General features: G+C 44.9%; 2 protein-coding genes across 2 annotated transcripts in view; both read right to left on the bottom strand.

Annotated features, from left to right (window-relative positions):
• Nucleotides 1-298: 298 nt before the first annotated feature.
• On the bottom strand, nucleotides 299-15,519 carry LOC118785541 (ATP-dependent 6-phosphofructokinase, liver type-like). The gene is made up of 22 exons (XM_036540266.1): nucleotides 15,265-15,519; nucleotides 13,333-13,406; nucleotides 13,081-13,158; nucleotides 10,860-11,049; nucleotides 9,839-10,004; nucleotides 8,457-8,501; nucleotides 8,198-8,306; nucleotides 8,012-8,107; nucleotides 7,452-7,544; nucleotides 6,964-7,089; nucleotides 6,588-6,652; nucleotides 6,380-6,443; nucleotides 5,992-6,138; nucleotides 5,187-5,257; nucleotides 4,483-4,570; nucleotides 4,116-4,268; nucleotides 3,372-3,536; nucleotides 2,879-2,940; nucleotides 2,327-2,438; nucleotides 1,310-1,409; nucleotides 1,118-1,223; nucleotides 299-732 (listed from the first exon to the last, which is right to left on the bottom strand). Exons 1-22 carry the CDS (start codon nucleotides 15,347-15,349, stop codon nucleotides 585-587), a joined length of 2,343 nt encoding a protein of 780 aa, XP_036396159.1. The 5' UTR covers nucleotides 15,350-15,519; the 3' UTR covers nucleotides 299-584.
• Nucleotides 15,520-20,846: 5,327 nt separating this feature from the next.
• Nucleotides 20,847-22,458, bottom strand: part of si:ch211-45c16.2 (mitogen-activated protein kinase kinase kinase 13) — a 31,426-nt gene continuing 29,814 nt past the window's right edge. The window contains exons 13-15 of the mRNA XM_036540550.1: nucleotides 22,198-22,268; nucleotides 21,478-21,769; nucleotides 20,847-20,961 (exon numbers count right to left, since the gene is read on the bottom strand). Of these exons, the coding sequence (XP_036396443.1) occupies nucleotides 20,860-20,961; nucleotides 21,478-21,769; nucleotides 22,198-22,268 (465 nt within the window). The 3' untranslated portion in view covers nucleotides 20,847-20,859. The remainder of the gene's footprint in view (nucleotides 20,962-21,477; nucleotides 21,770-22,197; nucleotides 22,269-22,458) is intronic.

The following is a 22,458-nucleotide window of genomic DNA, read 5'->3' as shown; positions in this document are numbered from 1 at the left end:
TGTAGAATATTGGTGCAACAAGTTTAAAGCTCAGAATGTAGTATGTTTTCATAAAAGGCATAAGTATGATGTCTTATTTCATCAGTGCAAATAAAGAAAATAGATGATTTTACATCTGTCCACAGATGAAGATTATTAATTTCTTGAAGTGCTCGGGTTCCATTTCATAAAGTGTCCATTTTAAAGACATTATGAATCTAGATACTAATAATGTGCAGAAGAAATGCTTTCAGCGAGGATTTACATGGACTTTTCCTTGATTTCACAATTAGCTACAGATAACCTTTTTAAAGGCCTGACAACATGTTTCCAAATTGCACCGGTCCAGTGAGATGGGCAGTAGTTCCATTTCGTATTTCAGCGTCAAAGGACAGTTACATATTGTAAACAATGGAAAATTATCTGACCAGAGAATTTCAGGTTATTTGTTGCAGAATTCTGAGAATACTTTTTTGCATTGGTCACAGCTGACAACGCAGATGGATACATTCTGTATAATGGCGGGTTTGCGGAGAAGTTGAGCCACAGCTCCCCCTAGTGGAGAAATTTGAAAGCAGCAAGGGCATGTAGGGGTGGCTGAATCCTCAGATCCCTGTGTCTATGCTGAGTGTTCGGCGGGTAACGTGCTCCACCTCTCCAGGGACGTACTCGCTGAAGCAGGTCTGGTATTTGGCCAGCATCTTCAGCATGAGGCGAAAGTTCAGCCACCACTGTTCCTTCGGCATGCGGTGTCTGCGGGTGATATATATGGCAGCGCAAAAATGACTCCAAAAAAACATGAACTTTCCAACAAAAGACATATTCTGTTATCAAACTAAACACCAGACAATGTCATTTACATGGAGCTATTCAGTCAAAGTCAAGAAAAATAACATAATTTTATGATTAAAAGTTAGACATTTTTATCTTTCAGTGTCAACTGCCTAATACTAAAATGCTGTGGTAATGTCTGGGCACCTAGATGAGATTTACGCACAATAATAGGCTGTTTGACATACAGCAGATTAACTAGGGAATTTATAGTCATGAAGGAAAAAAACACTGGAGTTACATTGTTAAATGCAAAGTTCTTCTTCCCTGTTATAATGAGCCATGCTCCACCCTGCCGATCACTCACTTGAAGTCTGTTTGGTCCTTCAGCTCGGTCACAGGGCTGAAGGTCAGCATCTTCCTGATCATGCCGAGCACGCAGGCCGTATCGGGGCTGTTGGCAAACACGTGACCTGGGAGGGCACAGCGAGACGTCAGGGGTCCCCAGTGAAACTCCGCCCCCTGCCGTGTCATTTTTCTCCGCGGCACTCCCTCTTACCGTTTCTGAAGGTCTCCGCCATCTTCTCGGTGATCCATAGCACGGACTTCACGCCGACTTTGGTGCCGAAATTCCTGTCAAAGGGTGTGGGAGCTCCTCCCTAGGGGTCACCGAAGGTCAGAGGTCAGAGGGACACATAGGAAGACAGACAATTGATCAGTTTTCGACAAATTTTAATATCAACTCATGTCTTAATAGAGAAACAGGAGGAGGAACCACAGAGGAACTGTGCTGACTAAATGTGTACAAAGTACAAAGTTTGGCCAACACTATATAGTATGTAAAAGGGTCCACATTCTACTCATCTTGGGTTATGTGCTCCAGGTAGGCCTAAACATGACATATGCTCAACATCAGGATTAAGACAACAGAAGTGATGGCAGCAGATTTGGCACAGGGAACAGAAAGTAGACATAAGGCTCATAAAGTTGTAGGGTTCGGTCGTAAAGGGGGTGCACTAATACATGCACTCAGGATGTAGGTGCAAGCCAGATGTAGGCTATGAAGGGGAAGACCTAAAGTTCGCAATAAAAATGGTTCTCCTTGTTCTCTCTGTATAGACCTTGATGATTGGCAGTATTGATTGGTAAGCTTTCATCCCGTTTTTAAAACATATTATTCAAATTTGTGATTACAACTAAACAAAATAACACAACTATAACAACATAATAACAACGTAATTGTTACTACAATTACACAAAATATATACAACTTATTTCACATGCCCTTTGGACATTCATCTGTCACAATCTTATAACGAAAGGCATAGAACTACATTTTGACCTGTAGTCTGTTGGCTTGTTTACCTTCTAGTGGTAAAATGTGAGCACCGTAGCTGAAAACAGCTCAACAGTCAGTCAGTCAGTCAGTCAGTCAGTCGGTCAGTGGTAGTTAAGTGACCTAGCTAGGAACATAACCATTTCTGGGACTGCATCTTGCAGTTGCAGCCAAAAATGAAAAGGGCATCCCTGTCCAATGCGGTGGATAAGCGGTGAAGAGCTCTCTGACGCCCCCTACCTGCTGCAAGTGTCCAAGCACATTCACTCTGCAGTCGAAGACTCCCTTGCCCTCAGCTGAATAAAGGTTGTGGATGAAATCAGTGGTGTAGTGCTCACTGGATTTCTCATTCCTGCAAGAGAGGAAGGCCACAGACGTATTTGTACTGTCAGAGGAACCAAAAGTAGGAAGAAACCTAGCCTTTCACTTGAGTGCTTTAGTAAGCGTTTGAATTTTGTACTGCAGTGATTATTAATAGAACCTTACTGGCTGGGAGGTGTCTGCTCACTGACAGGGACACACTTAACTGAAGCAGCCGTGAAGGGGCCGATTGCATTTAATTGCAGACTGTATGCAAATAGTGACTGAGAAAGTGATTTGCCTGTCAGTCCATAAGACATGGTACAGCCAGGATATTATTTGCAATCACTTCTGGTTTGTGGCGTAATCTTTACGGTCTTTTGTTGGCAAGAGTTGGTATCCAGACAAAAATGTACCAATGGAATATCTGCAGTAATCATAAAAAGTAGGCCTATCTGCTTCTCCTTTTAGACACATAAATTGCTGGCTTACCGCAGCACCAGACCCCGCTGAATATCTTTCTTCATCTTCTCTGTAAGATGCTCCACATTCGTCTATTAAGGGGAATATTTATTACACAGAGGAGCTCCACAAATTTGAATGAATATTAGATCAGAATTTTGAGATCATGTATCAGGATTTTGACATGAGATGAAAGCCGTTCCAGAGTTCGCATCTGAGCGTGCTGGTGGGTTGCAGTGTGGTGTAGTGGTAAGGAGCAGGGCTTGTAACCACAAGGCTGCAGGTTCAATTTCCCCTGCTGCACCCTTGGGAAAGGTGCTTAACCCACAACTGCCTCAGTAAATATCCAGCAGTATAAGTGGATAGCATGTAAAGTTGTAACCTATGTAAGTCGCTCTGGATAAGAGTGTCTGCTAAATGACAATAATACGGTGTAATAAAATACAGTGTAATAGTGTAATAAAATATGCATGCATGACTTCCTCTACTGTGATGAACATGTCCAGCTGGCTGCTGGGCTCACCTTCAGGTCAGTGATGTTGAAGGGCTCCTCGAAGATGTACGCCGCGTCGGCTCCGACTGCGACGCCCGTGGTGGTGGCCAGGTAGCCGCAGTACCCGCCCATCGTCTCCACCACGAAGACTCGCCTCTTCGTCCCCGAGGCCGACTGCTTGATCTTGTCACAGCTCTGGGAGGCGACAGTGCAGTAGAACAGTAGGTCAGTGTTTACACGTTGTTTATAAAGCCGATTCTGCGCAGCTGCTGTGTCTGTCTTATTGACTCAATCTGTCATTTCGATGTGGTGAAATACCACCTTTTTCAATAACCATACAACACAACTATCCAGGTACATACAGCTGTCACAATAGGGGAACACAACAGTGTTTACAGTAGGTATATGAAAAAATCATACAGAAACATAAAAATAATACAAGAGCAACCAGAAAAGTATGATCCTATGTGTTAAGATATTTTCAAAGAAAAATGAAATTAACTTTGTATTTTTATTTTAAAGTGAAATTAAAAACTATGTAAATTATCATTTTGGAATGTGTCCCTTTTTCAATGTCTTAACTGACTTTGGAATCAGTGTCCATAGTTCAGTTTTTGACTTGATTGCTTATTTCAAGGCCCTTTTTCAAACCACACAAAACACAGGTGTAAAACCTGTACACAGGGCTCGGGTGGAAATGCCAGTCACCTAAATACCCATAATTCCCCTTTCCACATGTAAGCCACAGGGTGGTCAGAGTGGCCCAGCGCTCACCTCCATGGCGGCGTTGACAGCGGTGTCTGCGCCCAGACTGAAAGCCGTGCCGGGGACATTGTTGCTGATGGTGGCAGGGACGACACACATGACGATACACAGCTCTCTGTAGCACCCCCTAGCTTCCACCAGCTGCAGCACACCCTCATACGCCTGCAAGGGGGCACAGAGAGATGCGTTACAGTGACTAAATCATCCGGATTACAATATAATTTACAGTGTAAGTACACATGCAAGAGATCAAAGCTCACTTCATGGCACCCACTGGTATTGCTCTGAGAATTATTTATACACAGTACAGTGGCATATGAACAACACAGTGGACGTAAACTGACTCTGGAAGCTCAACTCCAGCTTGTGCTGTTACCTCAAACCCTCCAATGACCAGCAGCGACTGGATGTCAAACTTCCTGATGCTCTCCACTATCTCCTCCATGCAGGAATCGGGAAGAGTCCTGGGGAAGCACATCCAGGACAAAAACATTTCATGCACAATCTTTCCTTTCCGTTCACACAGATGTAGGACATGGATGGATGAGATCTGCCGTATGCCTTATGCATCACTGAAGAGATTAAGTGCAATGAGTGGCACTGTAAGCAACACAGACTTTCAGAATCAGTCTTTATAGTCCCTGTTCCTCCCCTGAGACCTCTGATGCTCTGTAGTGCATGATCCCATACGTATGACTCGCTCTGCTTTCATACATGCAAGCATGCACACACTTTCTCACGCACATGCTTTCTCACGCAAGCACACACACACCTTCTCACACAAGCACACACATGCACCTTCTCACACAAGCACACACATGCAGTTTCTCACACAAGCACACACATGCAGTTTCTCACACAAGCACACACATGCACCTTCTCACACAAGCACACACATGCAGTTTCTCACACAAGCACACACATGCACCTTCTCACACAAGCACACACATGCACCTTCTCACACAAGCACACACATGCACAGTTTCTCACACAAGCACACATACATGTACATACTTCCTCATACACACACACACACACACACACACACACACACACACACACTCAGGTGGGTGGCCTCACCGCTTGGTCCCCAGCAGGGAGCCACCTTGGCCAGTCCAGCCCCTTACAAGGTCCCAGTCCACTTCTGACACCTGCAAAGAGCACAGCAGTTCAGTTCAGAGCTCATCATTATCACCAGCATCTTCAGACATCACACCGGTATAATTTCCATTTAGTACCCAAAGGCAGCAGTATAATTATACAACCACTAACACGTACATCATCATAACAAGCATCTTGATTTTTTCCCATTTCTCAGATCTCCTAATTCTCACCTGCTTAAGTACAGGGGAACCTGAATTATAGAGGACTGGATTCAGTCTCCACCATGGATTATCTGATCTGCCAATTAATAGCCTTGTATTCTACAGGAAGTCCGGATGGGATTTGCTCTCCTGGTTCTCAAAAAACTACGATAATTCAGTGATAACTTAAGAGTGATAATAGCATGAAGCTTCATGAACCCACGGTAAGCGAACCAATCATTACGTTCCATATTACATTACATTATTATTACATGGCATTTAGCAGACATTCTTATCCAGAGAGACTTACATAGGTTACAATTTTATCCATTTATACTGCTGGATATTTACTGAGGCAATTTTAGGTAAACTACCTTACCCAGGGGTACAAAACCCTTTAGCTATGAGCCCTGCTCATTACCAATACACCACTCTGCTGCCCCTATCATGTACTGGCAATCACTGACTCATGGAAATCAACAAAAACACTTCACTCTCCCTAGATTTGTTCAGGTCAGTGATTCGCTGATCACACTTCTGGGGGTTTGCGAAGCCTCATTTTCCCCTTCAGTAGAGCTCACCATCTGCTTGGCGAGCCCCTCAAAGCCGTCGCTGACTCCGTAGACCTTGTGCCCCTGAGCGAGCGCCACCCTGACGGCTGACCTCACCGCCGCGTTCATCCCCGCCGCAGGGGCGCCCACGTTCAGGATCGCCATGGAGAAGTTACTCTGCCGGGAGAGGGGGGGGGGGGGCAGACGCACAGACAGACTCACTCACAGGCCATACCAAATGTGTTTTTGATACTGAAAGAAAGTGGAGAGAAAGTGTGTGTTTTGATGCAGAGAGAAGGTGATAATTTGTGTAATGGATGAGTGAGGAGGGTAAGGTGTGTAATGATAATGAAGGTATATAATGAGTTTCCAACCACAGCAAGCTTGAGGAAAGCACAGAGAGCACAGGCTGATGTACCTGGGACTGGGCAGGCTTCTGGTAAGCCAGCAGCTTGTAGGTGTTCCAGTTATTCTCAAAGCTCCTGCAAACATCACCGGCATTTACTACAGGATACACTTTACATGCAGGAGTGCACATAGGCACCTTATTAGGTGCGGTTGCACAGTCACATAGAAACATACAAAGACAGGCATGCAGTCAGCTGACATTACGATACTCCACTCACCGCCCACGCAGCTGAATGGCTTCCTCAAACCTCTTCTCATTCATGGCCTTCTGCACCTCCTTTGTCTGCAGGCAGAGAGAGAGAGAGAGAGACTCTGACAGGTCAATCTATCATCCAGAGCTCTCAGTATCACTTTCAGTCTGTTTTACTTCAGCTTGTCTTGTAACCCAAAGGTTGCCAGTCTGATTCTCAGGCAGATCACGGCTTCAGTAAGCATCGAGCCGCACATCTGGGTAATATTTTAATCTTTTAAAAGGAAGCTCCTTTTAAAAGGAAGTTGGCCTGGGTAAGTGCATCTGCTAGGCGAATTCATAATCAACTAAATCTTTTAACCCTTTCTGATTATGAGCGGGCATGGTCTGGGGGCGTGGCTTACCATGTGAACACACTCCATGAGTGGCAGGCGCACGGCCTGATTGCCCGACAGTCCAATGACGCAGGCCGGGGTCTCGGGCGTGGCCTCCAGCAGGGCCACCACCGCCTCCACCCCCAATCGGCTGCTCTGTGGGTGGAGACACAGAGCACATCTTCAGATCAACTGCCACTACTCCTCAGCAGGGAGACGCACAAACACACAGGCTCTTTTCTTTTCTGCAACATACTGTGCCATCTAACTGCTCATTGGAGACACGGACACTAATGGACATGTAGACAATGCTGAGGCGCAAGTCAAATGCACAAAAACATGACAAGGAGAAGACGCCTCACTCAGGCCTGGATCGAATCACAACAAAGAGCTGCAATACATAAATTCTGTGCTGTCTGTATACATGCAAAGTGGAGGCACACTCCCTGACAGCGTTTCGGGTCACATGACGCCTCGCATCCCTGGGCGTGTCTCCCAGGGCAACGGGCGGGACTCACCAGCACCCTGTCGAAAGCGGAGGGCGTGCCGCCCCTCTGGACGTGACCGAGCACTGTCACCCGGGTGTCGTACCCCAGCCTCTGCACCACCAGCTTGGGGGCAAGAGGGGGGAAAAGGGTGTGAGTGACACCGGATACACTAATAAAGAACAAGTCACTCAGCTTTGATCAGTCCTTGCCATGGTGGTCAGGGAAGTCGAGTGAGAATGAAGGATTGCAAGTTCAAATCCAAGGTACATAACCTCAAATATCCAGTTGTATTTGTATATATAGCTTATATGTCAACAGCTGTGTGTGGTTCCCCAGGTAAGGCTGTTTTCTATGCAAATGAATGGTAAAACAATATTTATTACCACTATCATCTCACACAGTGATGTATGTGTTTTCTAAGCCAAACTGCTGCTTAGATCAACAGAGAGCAGCAATCCTCAGTAAACCTCAGTAAATATCCAGCTGTATAAATGCAAAGTATTTAAAACAGTAACATGTCTGAGGCGCTCTGGACAGTAACAATAACGTAATGTAAAGTGGACAGAGAGGGAATCGTTTCACACACTCACGTCTTTGACGTAGTTGGAGGTGATGAGCTTGCCCTGCTTGTCGATAGCTCCCTCTGCGATGATCACAATGTTCAGTCTGGACCCAGTGCTTCGGCTCTGCGCAGACACAGCGCGGGTTAGCCCAGCGGACGTCTATGGGACTCATCCACAACCCCCTCCCCCCCCCCCAACTCCCCCCAGTCTCACCTCACCCAGACGGGCACACATGAGGTCCTCCCAGCCCTCCTCTGGGGGAGCCTCTGGGATGAACACCCAGTCAGCTCCCGACGCCAACGCAGACACCACGGCCAGGTACCTGAACACACAGCAAAATGAACACTTCAGCACATAAGAAACTGTGGGCTGCATTGGTGGTATGAAAGCCAACTGGCTGTGGTAGGATAAGCCGACTCCTTTACAACATGACGGAGCAGGGGGGGCAGAGTAAGTTCCAAACAGGACTCACCCACAATGGCGACCCATCACCTCAAGGACAAAGGTGCGCTGGTGGCTGTAAAGCATAACGACAAGGTGCTGATTACTACAGGGACAGATGTCACTACATTTACACTGGCATGTCATTTACAAGGTATAACAAAATAATATCACTGATGAAGTGGCACTCTTTTTTCCCCACAGTGTTCAACAGTAATAAATCATCAATCCATATCAACAATAACTCACCCAACAATTATTATTATATTACTGAACACGTGCATTTAGCTGAAGTTTGAAGCTAACTTGCCATTTTCTGATAACCAGCATTAAATACGTGCAAACTAAACCCCAAGAAAGGTGGTTGGATGTGCCGAGTGTAAACCAAGTCAATCAACCTCATCATAAACGCATTGTCACAGAATAACAAAAGGTGCACCCGAAAGCATGAACTTAGGCTCGGTGCCAGAAGGGGTGCAGGGGTGCAGGGGGGTGCGACTGCAGCCCACGGAGGTGCACAAAGATTCATAAATACTACGCAGACATTAGGATATACGGAGACAACTGGGGGTGCACTGAGGTCCGTCTGTGGGTGCAAAGCACCCCTAAGCACCCCCATAGCGCCGGGCTTGCGTAAACCGCATACTCATGCCGCTTTAGCTGCTTCAGCAGATACAACGGCGAAACATTCTGGGAACACGTCCAGCTGCAGAAGGCAAGTTTGGGCAACTCTGTCTTTTGACATTCATGCAGGAAGTGAGAGCGTTGCATAACGAAGCACGGGAGTGAATGCCTGCTGCTTGCCAGCACAGACTGCAGGAATGCATTATCCCGGCTTATATACCGCAACTACTCTCTCAGTCAACGTCTGAACAACTAAAGAAAATTAACTGATTAATCCTCACAATCGATCACTAAAACGTCACTAGTCTGTTGTGTGTAATTATTATTTTCAAGATCACGTTCAGATCACATTCAGTAATGGGCTCTGACACATATTTGTCATGTCTGTCTGCTTGTCTATCTGGCTGACTGAACTTAGATTTTTAGATTTTGAACAATAGATTTTATTGGCATAACAGTCATTAACAACATTATAACAATACATGCAACTGCAAAAAAACTACTCATTCATAAGCAACATTATTATATTATTTCAGTAAACATAACTTACAGTACATAACTTCTATTTCAAATATTATCCATTTATAAAGCTGAATGTTTACACACACAGATTTGAAGTGCTTGTTCACAAGTACAACAGCAGTGCTGCAATGGTGAAGTTTCCACTACTTGGTTGCTGAACTAAATATTACCTATTACGTAGGTCAAAGTCTCCCCTGCCGCTTCAATAGCTATATTACTATCATACTGTGATGGTAAAGCACAGAGGTCACCTGTCCAGGGCCTGACCTCTGAGCGGTGGTGGTGATGGCATCCGTGATCTCCACAATCCGGTGGAGGGCGGAGTCTGCGCCAATGGTCATGTCGGTGCCGCAGAAATCGTTGTCGATGGAGCCCACCAGGCCCACGATGTTCAGGTGGTCATGCTTTTGGGCCAAGGCTTCCGTGATCCTCCCTAAGACACAGGGATGAAAACAGCTGACACAGCACTCAGGTGTACATGTGCTGTACAAGTGTCTATAACAGAGGCATGTTTAGTCTACCACTAACACCCACTGCGGTCTCGATACAGACATGCTGCATAATGTCACTGCCCACTGACTGGGTGGGGCACTGTGTCCATGAAAGACCACACAGTGGTTTTCCACGGGAACGCTAGTATGGATTCTGCTCACAAACACTTTTTCACACGCCTCTTTGGTAGTCATGATGAATCTTGTCTTTCTCTTCTGGCTTAAATATTCTTCAGGTTGGCGCACATCCCTTCCCCCTTCTTTGAAGAACCTAGTGACATGAGCTGTTATGTCAGGAGTACGTGAAGTACGTGTGAACAGCACCAGAAAAAAAATTCTGTGAACGCGAGTATCTAGGTTAAGTACTTGGCAGGCTCAACACAGTCTAAAACTGTAAAAACTAAAACTTTGTAAAATCAAACCCCGTGTTTGGACTCTTGTTTGCTGCTGATGAAAATCCATTGACAATTCAGGCAGTGAGCGCAGTCAGTATCACAAAGGAATCGCAATGAAAAAAACTGAATCATTCAAACAGATATACAATCAGCTGCTTCAAAGATCTGAACTGATTTTAATAATTCTGATCATTTTTAACGACAGCTTTAATAAACTCTTACCCCTACCCTAAAGCTTATCTTAGTCTTACCAACCCAAGTTTACCTTATTTCATTCACCTCTACATTGTCAAATTAAAACATGTTGTTAACTAAGTAAGTAACGAATTAACTAATTAGCTAATTAAGCCAATGATTGCTGGTTTATGCAGTAACAGCCAGCTTGAGAAGGGGGTCCCTCACCCTTCTTCGCCAGCTCAGCCAGCAGGTCCTTCCACTCGCTGCGGAAGATGTTGGCCCCCGTGAGGCTGCCGTCTCCCCCACACACGCACAGGTTGGTGATGCCCCGCTTCACCAGGTTAAAGGCGGCTGCCAGGCGCCCCTCCCGGGTGGTGAAGGCCTTGCAGCGGGCGCTGCCGATCACAGTCCCGCCCTGGAGAGGACGCAGAACACCGGGTCACCACAGCAACAGTTCTGAGAGCCGTTTGGAAGTCGTAGCTGTTAATTCAGTTAGGCTGCTATTGCTACAGGCCTCTGTTGCTATGATTTAATAAGAGGTACAGGACTGGTGGGGCTACTGAAGCAAAGAAGCATCTTCTATTGCACTGTTAGTGAATTGCAGGGATAAGACTCAATGGAAGACTCCATGTGCAGAGCTTTTTACCTTACTGGACTGTTATGGCAGGTAGAAACAAATGATAATGCCAGCTCAAACTGTAGTTTAATAAGGAGAGAGCAGAATGCTCACAGATGAGTCATTCGGCTCAAATGCGAGAAGTATGGTATTTGGCAATAATGAAATAACAAAAAATCTGCAACTGACACGAATGTCTCAACCCTGTTTTAAGGTACAGGTAGAACAAGAAATTAACACAATTCGATCGTAATCACAAGTAAGGAAGTCAAAGGCCTCTCACACTACCCACACATGTAAACCCTGTTCTGTGTTTTCATCAGCAATTTTGCAGAAATGGGACCGTAGTGTGGAACAGCGGTCACTAAGGAAGTACATTCACAGATTACACGTTCCAGTTCTGTGTGGGGTAATAACATTGCGCCCTTGAGAAAGTCACTCAACAATTTTTCAATTTAAACAATCTAAGTCACCCTAAAGAGACTGACACCATTGAAATAAATAAAGAAGTGATTCAAGGCATGGCACAGGAAGTCATGAACAACAAGATGCACCTTCTAGTAGTCTTTAAAAGCGGACTATGAAGACGAGTAAAGGAAGGCGCTAACGAACACAACCCCCGGGGCAGAGGTGTTGCTAAAACAGCATTACTATAACACTGAGGCTGCTACAGCTCTTAGACATCACCAGGTATCTCCCCAATACTTGCAGGTAGATCAAAACTGAAATACAGATGAAAAGAACCTGAAAAACAAACACAGCAGCAGGAAAGGTTAGCAGCAGGGAAGGTTAGCTTTCCTTCAAATAGAGAATAAACCCTAACGGAGCACTTAACGGTAGTTTGGATATTCTACAGCAATTAATGAATAAAACGTACAACAGCGCATGCGGCTAGTTGCCTTACCGGCTGATAACCAACCAGAACAACACCCAGAGGAAGAGAAGAGACACACAGAGATGGCGAAAGGAAAGAGGGTGCACTGGAGAGACACATCAACAACACAGTCAGGAAGGAAAAAGAGAGTTAAACAGAGACAAGACTTCAGCAGAAATACTACAAGAACTGTTAACATCTCGAGTTGATTGCCTGATTTCATTTTATCCACCCATGCACATTGGTTTAATTGAAAGAGCTCTTGAGGAGTGACTCAGAATATCAGATAAGCAAATGTAATGTAAAGAAAAATAACTGAGTGCAGTAAAACTCAGAAGTGCCTGTGACTGTAGCACAGTGGTAACAAGCAGGGCTCGTAACCGAAAGGTTGCTGGTTCTATTCCCCTCTATTCCCCTCTAGGGCACTGCTGCTGTACCCTTGGGCAAGGTACTTAATCCACAGTTGCCTCAGTAAAAATCCAGCTGTATAAATAGATAACATGTAAAAATTGTACCCTATGAAAGTTGCTCTCAATAAGAGCATCTGCTAAATGACAATAATGCAATGAGTGTGATACCGTATATAAGCCACCATTTTAAATGTCCATTTTTGGTTGGTGTCTCAGCCAATGAAATCCCCACACTCGTCACTCTTACTCTAAATGTATGCATGCCCTGATACTCAATAACCCTGCAGCACTCCTCTGCTCAGCAGTTTACTTGAAAACTACTTGAAAAGTAGTTCCTCTCACAATCCCGTCATGCCATGTGAATATCCAGGATTTCCACCTGAACTTGAATCTACAGTCTCACTACAGAACTGGACCAATGTGGAGATAGAGTTGAAGATACGAATACTGTGCATGAACATGCACATGGTAAAAATATGAAGATAATATTATGAACATTTCAGTCAAAGCCATTGCTTAGAGTGTGACCTGCTCCCAATTCCTTACCAGCTGAATGATGTTGCTGACACTCTGCCAGTGAGCTAGCTTGATGTTTTCCCCACCATCCACCAGCCCCTGGTAGCCCTGAGGAAACCAACAAATTAGATCAAAATCATGTGGACCACATACATGCACACATCCAAAGTCCAGTGATTTACAAAAGACTTGTAAGGATGAAAACCTTTAAAATATATATTGGTATATATTCCCTCCATCATGTGACTGAATGTAAAAAAAGTCTTACTGAATGAGCCGTACCTCATGGATAAGATACATCTTGGCCCCAACATATATGCCCATCCGAGTCACCGCACGGACAGCTGCATTCATACCTGCGGTGAAGGGATAGAAAGATGCTCTCTAGTAACCTGTGTGTGATGTCTTCTATTCACTGGAGATAGTGTGTGAGGTGTCCAAAAGGGTATACAACAGGAGCGCGATATTTGAAATCTGGTCTCAAAGCTCGGGTGAGTTCTGAGCACCCATTGCTGGGTGACTGACAAGCCTGGCTATTAAGATGGTCTGGAGCCTAAAAGGAGCAGCCCATGTAAACAATAATTCAGGATAACTTCTTGAGCACTACAGCAAAGCAAGATGACATCTAATATTAGGGTCAGCCCATGTGAAATCTTTGGAATTATTTATTTAACAGTTGGCACAGCCATATTTCCCTTGGGGTTAAGGGACTAAATCTTGTGTGTCTAAAATATGCTTTATTGAAATATTCCCAGGACCCCTCTGTCATTTCCCAGTTATGAAATCTCTCTCATGTTGGTCATCTCTTTACAATATCGGGTACAGAGCTACATGTGACAGTATGATGCAAACTACTCAAAGCTAGTTTTGGTCCGAGATGTAAGGTGACACTACTTTAAAAATGTCGACACACTAACCATAGCCTACTGAGTGAACAGACAGTAAACGAACAGAGACTATGTTTCGACCGGTACGCGCCGTCAGAAAAGAGGGGACCCGTCCCCAGTTTTGAGTGGATGTGCGAGAAAGTTTGATTCCAGCTGCATTCTTTTCTTTAAGTGCTTAGCTAATATCTGGCCAGTTAACTAGCGAGCAAGTAGTAACAACCATTTAGCTGCCAGCTTTAGCTGTAACGTTATCTTTCTGTTTTAGCCAATAATATACGATGTTGCAGCCATACAGATGTGGCTCGCAGGATCCAGTTATATGTAGCTTGATTAACAATAAATTATTTTGCTACCTTGGCTGGTGGACCAAAAAATTAATTTCGGACCCAGAAGATGCATAGACCAAGTTATATAGTGTTAATACAGGAAGCGGGAGCTGGCGCACTGCAAGTAAGCAATTAGCCATATCTCAAAAAGTAATTCAAATGAATGTTTACAGTTTGCCCATTATAACTTCAAGTAGATATGATCCCATTTCAAAAATAGTCAGAAGGTGTCTGCGGCACGACATCACCACACTTTCTGTGTGATCGAAGATGTGTTTCGTCCATTTAAGTACAACACACTTTTGTTCTTAGGTCTGCCTATCAGGAAGAACACGTATGTGTCGATATAAGCATTGGTAGTAAAAAGTGTGTACGCTAGCTACGTCTGACACACATCCCGGAAACAAAGACTGAAGTAATGCACAGGAAAATCCCGCGATCCTTTCTGAAAACTGGGACTTATGCGCGACAGGAACACACCCACAGGGGAACATACAGTTCCTTATCTGTTGCACAATTACAGCACCATCAGTACAATCAAGCAATCAGACACACTCTATTAGACATATGTTACAATGGTACCAGCCCATTAGACTTCAAAGGTCAAATTCAGCCTTTTTGGACAGGCTAGTTTTTACGATGAGACAACGTATCTAGGGCATTCAAGAATAATTCATTCGGTCATAAAAAATTTAAATGCTGAGCGGAGGAGTCTAGAAAGTAAAGTATAGCATAGTAAGTATATAGAGTGGGAAGCTATCTTGTGCAGTTTTACCTTCATAGTTACGGACGCAAAATCGATGTTTATTCTAGAAGACAACAAATGTTGCATGGGTGTGCATAATTTTTACTTAATTTTCAACATGGACGGATTCTGGTGTAAAACTTGACACAAGCGAAAACTACACCCCATGAGCTTTGTGTCAAATAGACGCCATCCGTTTGCACACACGGTTGTACAGCGAGACTTGCGATTAGTCTTGGTGAAGGAATGCGGTTACCTTGGGCATCTCCTCCACTTGTCAGCACGGCGATGGCTTTGCCAGCCCCCGTCATCCGCAACTTCTCGAAGTCCAGGGATGTCATGATGTTGGAAAACTGCTTCAAGTAATGTTACGGTAGAATAAGAATATCAACACTTAATTCCTTTTTTGCTCCAGGGAAACGGTGTAACAACAGTTTTACTTCCGGACTCTTGCTCACAGAACGCTTCAGGCCCACGGAGCTTTCTTTAACTTCGAGTGCTGCGCTTTTCCTTCGACAAAACACAGCCCCGCCCCTGTTCGTGGTTACTTCCTTATAATTCGACTCACTTCAAGTGAAGTGGAAAATTTGTCCGTGCAGGTATGTGGAAAAGTACTTTCGCCTCGTTTGTGAAAATATGACCCTAAATAAGAAAGATAATCCGAGGTTGATTTTGTACGTGGTAGCTAAAAAAGACTATTAAAATGAGCTGTTGTTTTAACGCGAACGATTTCCTTGAGCGGCTTTTAACATTAAAACAACATATAATACGATTACGTAATGCATTATATTAATTTGAAAATGGTATTATTACGTCTCAAGGTTGACTTAGAGAGCAAGCACGACATTAGCACGAAGCTGCGGTATATTAAACAAAAACTCACAGAGAACTCCATAATTCATATTTGCAATGTATGCATTTGTAATCGTTATATATTGTATTGTTATATGTTATATATATATATAACATATAACAATACATACATACACACACACACACACATATATATATATATATATATATATATATATATATATATATATATATATATATATATATATAACAACAGTAACAGACGAGTTCTTTACCATTGGCTGTACACATCAGTTGCATCAGAATTTGCATCAGAATTGCATTCCTTTTGTGTGTGCTTGTGTGCCATTGATGCATTGAGCTAGATACTCAACCGGTATTGCTTCAATTAAAATGTAAGTGTATACATGTATTAAAAGAGCAAATTATTATTTTTATTTAATTCCTATAATATGTAAAATAACCCTCCCCGATTGGGCATTTAAATGAGAACTGAGTGACTCGAAAAAATGGAGAAACAGCAACTCCATACAGTTATTAGGCTTGACATTGCTACCATTGTTCACATTATTCTGTACACTGAAATTTATCAGGATTGGCTGAGGGGGAGGTCACCGAAGACGGGAAGATAAAACATGAATGATCACCAGAACAACACACATGAGATAAATCTTCCATTAGAGAAGAATTTATCTCCCCAAAATGATCACCGCAAAGACTGGGAACCACAGGAACTATCCTAGGCTGAAAGTAGCTGTTTGTGTATGTAACAAAGATGTTGGGGTGGCAGTGTAACATAGTTGTAACGAGCAGGACTTGTAACCAAAAGGTTGCTGGTTTGATGCCCTGCTGGGGCACTGCTGCTATTCCCTTAGGCAGGGTACCTAACCCAGAATTGCCTCAATAAATATCCAGCTGTATAAATGGATAACTTGTAACCTATATAAGCCGCTTATTTAGTGTCTCCTAAAGGACTGTAATGTATACTGTAATGACTGTAATGTAATGTACTTAACCCAGAATTGCCTCAGTAAATATCCAGCTGTAAAAATTTATATGGATTACAGTAAAAACTGTAACCCATGTAAGTCGTAAGCGTCTACTAAATGCTGATAGTGTAATGTACTGTAATGAAACAGAGTCAGAGAGAAATGGAGGGAGAGATGGAGGGAGTGAGGGAGGGAAGATGAAGGATGGTGAGACAGACAGAGGCAGGCAGCCTAGAGATCTACACAGAAGTGACCTCAGAGAGATATACCATTATCTTAGTGTCCCTTTCACCCTGGAGTGAACACCACAGCATTTACAACGTAGAAGCAAATTTGTCATCCAAGCTGTGGCTCACATTAGCTGACATTGCTGGGGAAAGTATAGGACTTAGCAGGATGAAGCCAAAACAAAGTATTGCCTCATAGCTGACTCTGGCTTTAGGCCAGTCTTGCCCTCTTTGTTAAATACCCCAGTCACAGCTCAAGCTTGGCCCTTAGCTTGCTGACAGCTGACAGGGCTGTAGATCAGGGGTTTCAGACCCAGTCCCAGGAGGACACACGAGGATGGGCTGGTTTTTGTTCCAACCAATTACATTATTTAATTGGGTCCAATAAGTTAATTTACAGAGATGCATTTCCCAAAAGACAAAGCAGTAAAAAAAGAATAGAGGGCGTAGGGCACGTGTGGTCTGCAGCTGTGATGTATCACTTTGAAAAGGGAAAAAAAACACCAAACAGTGGAAATGACTGGTTTAATTACAAAGACCTGACTAAGCTGGAGCACACACCAACACGCCATCCCTACAGGAGCCAAGTCTGACAGCTATGGATGGAGCTGCCCCTGGTACACACCATGGTAACAGGCCAGATCAGCAAGACACAACAATACGCATTAAATACAGTAGCTCCTACTGGTGTACTTGCAGTACACTCATTTTCATTTTCAATTTTCACTGTCCGTTATAGGCGTAAAGGATGACTATCACAGTTGAAGATTGTGGGGAGCCTGTTTGGCGATTATCTTTTACAGCTACAGTGCAGATGTGTGTGTCTGGTGTGATAATGTTGTGATAATGTCCCATATAGCCTGGGACCCACCAGCGATCCACCAATCTTCACACAACGTTTTCTTAAAGATGAGAAATGGTCTCATTGGAACGCACGGGACGTCTTTGTTAAACACAGACCAACAAATAAATAACGTGAAATTGATACCAAAATCTCACTCTCTTCATCTTTAATCAGAACAGATTTCTTCATTCAGTTAACATTTTATTTTAGCTGTTTTCTTTCCTGCAAAACACTCACCAGGAAATATTTAACAAGATGCCAGAAAACCAACTTTGTTCCAAAGGTGCCGGAAATTAACAGAACCTTTTGATCTACAGATGCACCAAAAAAAAAAGTGTTACACCATAAATTAATTAAATGATCATGTACTGTAGTCCAGCTACAAAAAAAAAAAAACAATAAATTAAATTAAACACATAAAATCAATCGTAATTTACAGGATCTGTGGTGGCATCTCTGCCGATAAGACTCTTCACCCTCCCACGCCATTGTGTCCCGTTTCCAGTGATTGGTTTAGAATACTCGCACCCTTCATTACCTTGTTAACGTGGGGAAAAAGGTGTGGAGGGGCCTTCAGAATACCTCAAGGTGCGATCTGAGCCGACGGCAGAGGATAACAGCGCAATAAAACCCTCCGCTTGCTGTCCTGTACCAGCTCATCAGCAAAGCGGTGGCACAAGGCTTCTGAAAGAGGTGAGGTGATATTACCCAGGAGCACCGGGTGCTGGTCATACAGTATTGACAGTATGCAGTATTTACATGCAATATTGAAGGTCTGCTCATACACACACACAGCTAACACTGAGGAATTGAGGTTCACTAAGAACTTAAGTTTGTTCTCTATGGCCTTGTTCCTTACAGTAAGTTCCTTGCCACAGATTCTTAAGACACCTGTAGCACTGTTTCAACACCAGAGCTTATTACTCTGGTCTTAAATACTAAGAACAAAACACAAGACAGTGGCTTTAACCTAACTACTAATATTGCTAGCTCAACCCTCTCGACTAGATAGCAGTGGTCTTCAGCTCTTTTATAGTAAAATAGTTTGAAGATGCCAAAGTTCACTGCCCACTTCATTTTAACCTAGCCCTTATTTCTAGTCTGAGAGCAAGGGATGATTTCTACTTTAGTTTTCATCATCTCTGACAGACCATTCTTGCTGTCTCACAACCTTGGACTGAAACACCCAAGCAGACAGAGAAACAGAATAGTTAGAATAACACTGAAGGATGCAGTATCCTTTTGGAGATCAACAGAAAACACACTGGACAAAAGAAAAGTCAAGCATTTGATGAGCAACTGGAGCACAAAATGAGTAAAGCAAAAGGTAAGTAAGTGAGTAAACCACCGACAGGATTCGCAGTGAATAAGACTGCAAGAGATTTAGGTACTGCAAATAAAATCCTGGGAAACTGTCTCCACCTAGTGGACATACATTTCAAAATACTGAAAGGAATCCATTACTCATCAATTGAGCAAAACCTAGCAGTTCACCAATTAGAGGTATTTACCATACATTAGTTCTGTAAAAAATAAATGCGGTGAAAGTGAGCTGTCTGTTACTGTTGCCGGCAGGCCCCCTGTACGTCATTAGTGCATCTGTCCAGCCAGCTAGACAGTCCTGAGTAAAAGGGTCCACAGCCTCCTGAGTCTGAATCTGCATTATTGCTCTGTGTCACTCCTGAACAAGACAGTCTGCCGTCTGTAGGCCCCCCATGTCTCCCACCTCTATGCGTCTTTTGCGTAGGTTCTGGTGTCCCACTTCACCGCTGTCACCGTGTGACCCGTCACCCACACACACGTCAAAGGAAAAATAAGATGAAAAGCAAAAGGGGGACCAGAGGGAACAGTCAAAAGGATACTGCATCTCGAAAGGAACCGGGTCGGACACAACTGTGAGTGGGGAACAAAAAAAAAAAAAGAAAAGAAAGCACACACTTCGGGAGTCAGGCTGAGTCTGCTGCACTTCACCCTTCCACAGAGCTAGTCACCGACAAGAAGAGCAGAAAGATCAGATGGAGAGAGTTCAATACTGGTTTGGTTCTTGTTCATAATTTTCCCCCAAAATAAACGAAGAAACATGAATTAAAATTATAGATTACGGGGAACACAGAACAGGGAAATGATGCTGTGAGCCTCTCTTGGAACTGGCTGAGTTGGCTTGGTTGATTTAGACCGTTTATACACACTGGGTCTGTATCTGCTTGTGTTTCCTTGGCAACATGACTCATGCTCTGTAGGAAGTCTTGCATTTCAGGCTATGCAGACATGCTAAGGGTGGCAAGTTTTCCAGGTTCCGGAAGAGTCCACTGGGAGCGAGTGTGTGGGGGGGGACACTGTCCATGCTGGAGGTTTAAGCCACGTCCCCGTCCCCCCTTCCTCCTGGAGTAGGTCCACCTCCCCTGCTTGTTTCTGTGACGTCAGGGGGAAAAGTGTGTGTTCTTGGTCAGAGAGACAGTGCTGGCTCGTAGGGGGCCTTTTCTGGGCCTCACATTTAAAAGGGCTGCCCTGTGGGTCCAGTACTGGAATGTTCCGCACTGCACTGGCCAGTTCAGCGGAGCTGATTTCAGCAGTGGTGAGAAGTCTCTGTCACTCTTTCCTAACATGGAGATGGATGACTGGCCAAACCTTAAGGAGCCACTCAACTCCTCCGATGCCAGAACAAGCACCCCCCCACTACTCAGATTATGGAGTCTCTGGCTCATCTGAGTTTTATCTTTGAAAACACTTCGTTTTTTTTAGCCCCCCCCCCCCCCCCCCCCAAACACCTGAACTGAAATACACGAGGAATGCAACGTGAGCTACATCATCATTAAGCCGAATGGAATCCCTGCAGTAGGCTGTTGAGGCGGTGCAGTTGCTGGGGGCTGGCTGTTGGGAGGAAGGGGGGGGGGTGCCGTCCTGTTTCTGCCGTTGTTCCTGGAGGGCGTTCCCCCGGAGCGGGGGGGGGGGGGGGGGGGCGGGGCGGAGTGGGGGGTTCACCAGGAGGAGGGGCCGCAGGCTTTGTTGTTTCGTAGGGTGCTGTCCGAACACTCAGCCTCGGAGGAATCGCAGTCCAGCTCTCCGAAGCGTAGCGGGTTCTGGGGACGAACGGGGCCAGAGGGAGAGACAGCGGGAAGGAGAGCTCAGTCAGTGCGCACAGTACACATGACATTATTGTCATTTAGCAGACGGCCTTATCCAGAGTGACTTACATAGGTTAGTTTTCACATGTTATCCATTTATACAACTGGATATTTACTGAGGCAACTCTGGGTTAAGTACCTTGACCAAAGGTTCAGTGGCAGTGCCCCAGTGAGGAATCAAACCAACAACCTTTCGGTTACAAGTCCTGTTTCTTAGCACCTTGTGCAACCTGACTCCACATGCACATGTACACTGGGCACAAGAAAAATTGATGCCATCCTGCATCCTCATCAGAAGCTGACAATTCAGAGATGGAGCATTCAAGCCCTACCGCAAGTTAACTTGTGCTAACCTGAAACTAGACGGGCTAGAAAACGGGAAAAAAAAGGGAAGTCAAGTACATGCACTGCCAAAGATCACACATTTAGGTGCAGGACAGGGATTTGGAGGAGGACAGAGGAGACGCTGACCTCATAGCTGTGCTCCTCGGCGCACAGCTTCCCCAGGGAGATCTGGGTCTTGACGCGGCGCACGGCGCACTCCTTGTCAGAGAGCCCGTCGGACTGGGTGGAGATGTCGATGGGGAGGTCGGGCGTGTGGGACAGCAGCTCATCCAGACGGCCCTCCTGGCTGCCGCTCAGACGGTCCAGGGGCCCGCTGTGCGAGTGGTCGCTGGTGTTCCCCTCCTCCCCGTCCGACCCTGACAGGTTCTCCGAGCTGAAGGTGGAGTAGGACTGGAAGCTGCTCATGCAGCGGTGAGGTCTGGGGGGTGGGGGGTGGGGGGTGGGGGGGGCGATGAAGAGGAGGCGGAGGAGGAGGAGGAGGGGGGGGGGAAAGGGTGAGCCAGGATTACAGAGGAGAAACAACAGGAAGCCAGTCGCACAGGATGTGTGTGTGTGTGTGTGTGTGTGCACGCGCATGTGTTAATGAGCACTGCTGTTAAACACAGCCATAGGGTGGTGTCTGGTTTTTGACAGGTAGAATGACATTCTGTTCACACAGAGTGAAATCTGTTCATGGTTAATTTAAGCACAAAGCATAGTATAAAGACATCAGACATTTTCATTCTATGTAAATGATATGTCCTTTAAAGTCCCACACACAGTTGCACAGTGCCACTCCAGGGGAATCCTGGGTTCCATGGCGGATACTGATCATCAATAATGCATCAATCACTGACAGACTCTTACCTCTGTCTCCGTGGAAACTCCACCTCGCTGTCCACCTCCCCCTCTTCCTCCTCCGATGACTCATCACCGACCTGGAGGAAAAGGAGCAGCAATGACAACATGATCCATTATTGCCCATGCGTTAACATGGTGGGCCAATCCATTATCATCCGCATGCTAACAAGGCTGAGCCAGTCCAGTATTATCCACACACTGAAATGGTGAGACAAACCATTAGTCCACATTAGCCCACATGCTAACAATGCTCAACGGGCGGCAGTG

This window comes from Megalops cyprinoides, chromosome 11 (assembly GCF_013368585.1).
Source record: "Megalops cyprinoides isolate fMegCyp1 chromosome 11, fMegCyp1.pri, whole genome shotgun sequence".
Taxonomy (NCBI): Eukaryota; Metazoa; Chordata; class Actinopteri; order Elopiformes; family Megalopidae; genus Megalops; species Megalops cyprinoides.
This window is presented reverse-complemented; position numbering and strand designations above follow the sequence as displayed.

What these genes read in the sequence shown, in the direction of transcription:
- LOC118785541 (XM_036540266.1), bottom strand. Translation starts at nt 15,349, where the DNA reads ATGACATCCCTGGACTTCGAGAAGTTGCGGATGACGGGGGCTGGCAAA. An exon ending in GCCATTCAGCTGCGTGGGCG is followed by an intron (nt 6,444 to 6,587) that starts GTGAGTGGAGTA and finishes TGATGTTTGCAG; the next exon opens with GAGCTTTGAGAATAACTGGA. An exon ending in GGCGGAGACCTTCAGAAACG is followed by an intron (nt 1,224 to 1,309) that starts GTAAGAGGGAGT and finishes GTGCCCTCCCAG; the next exon opens with GTCACGTGTTTGCCAACAGC.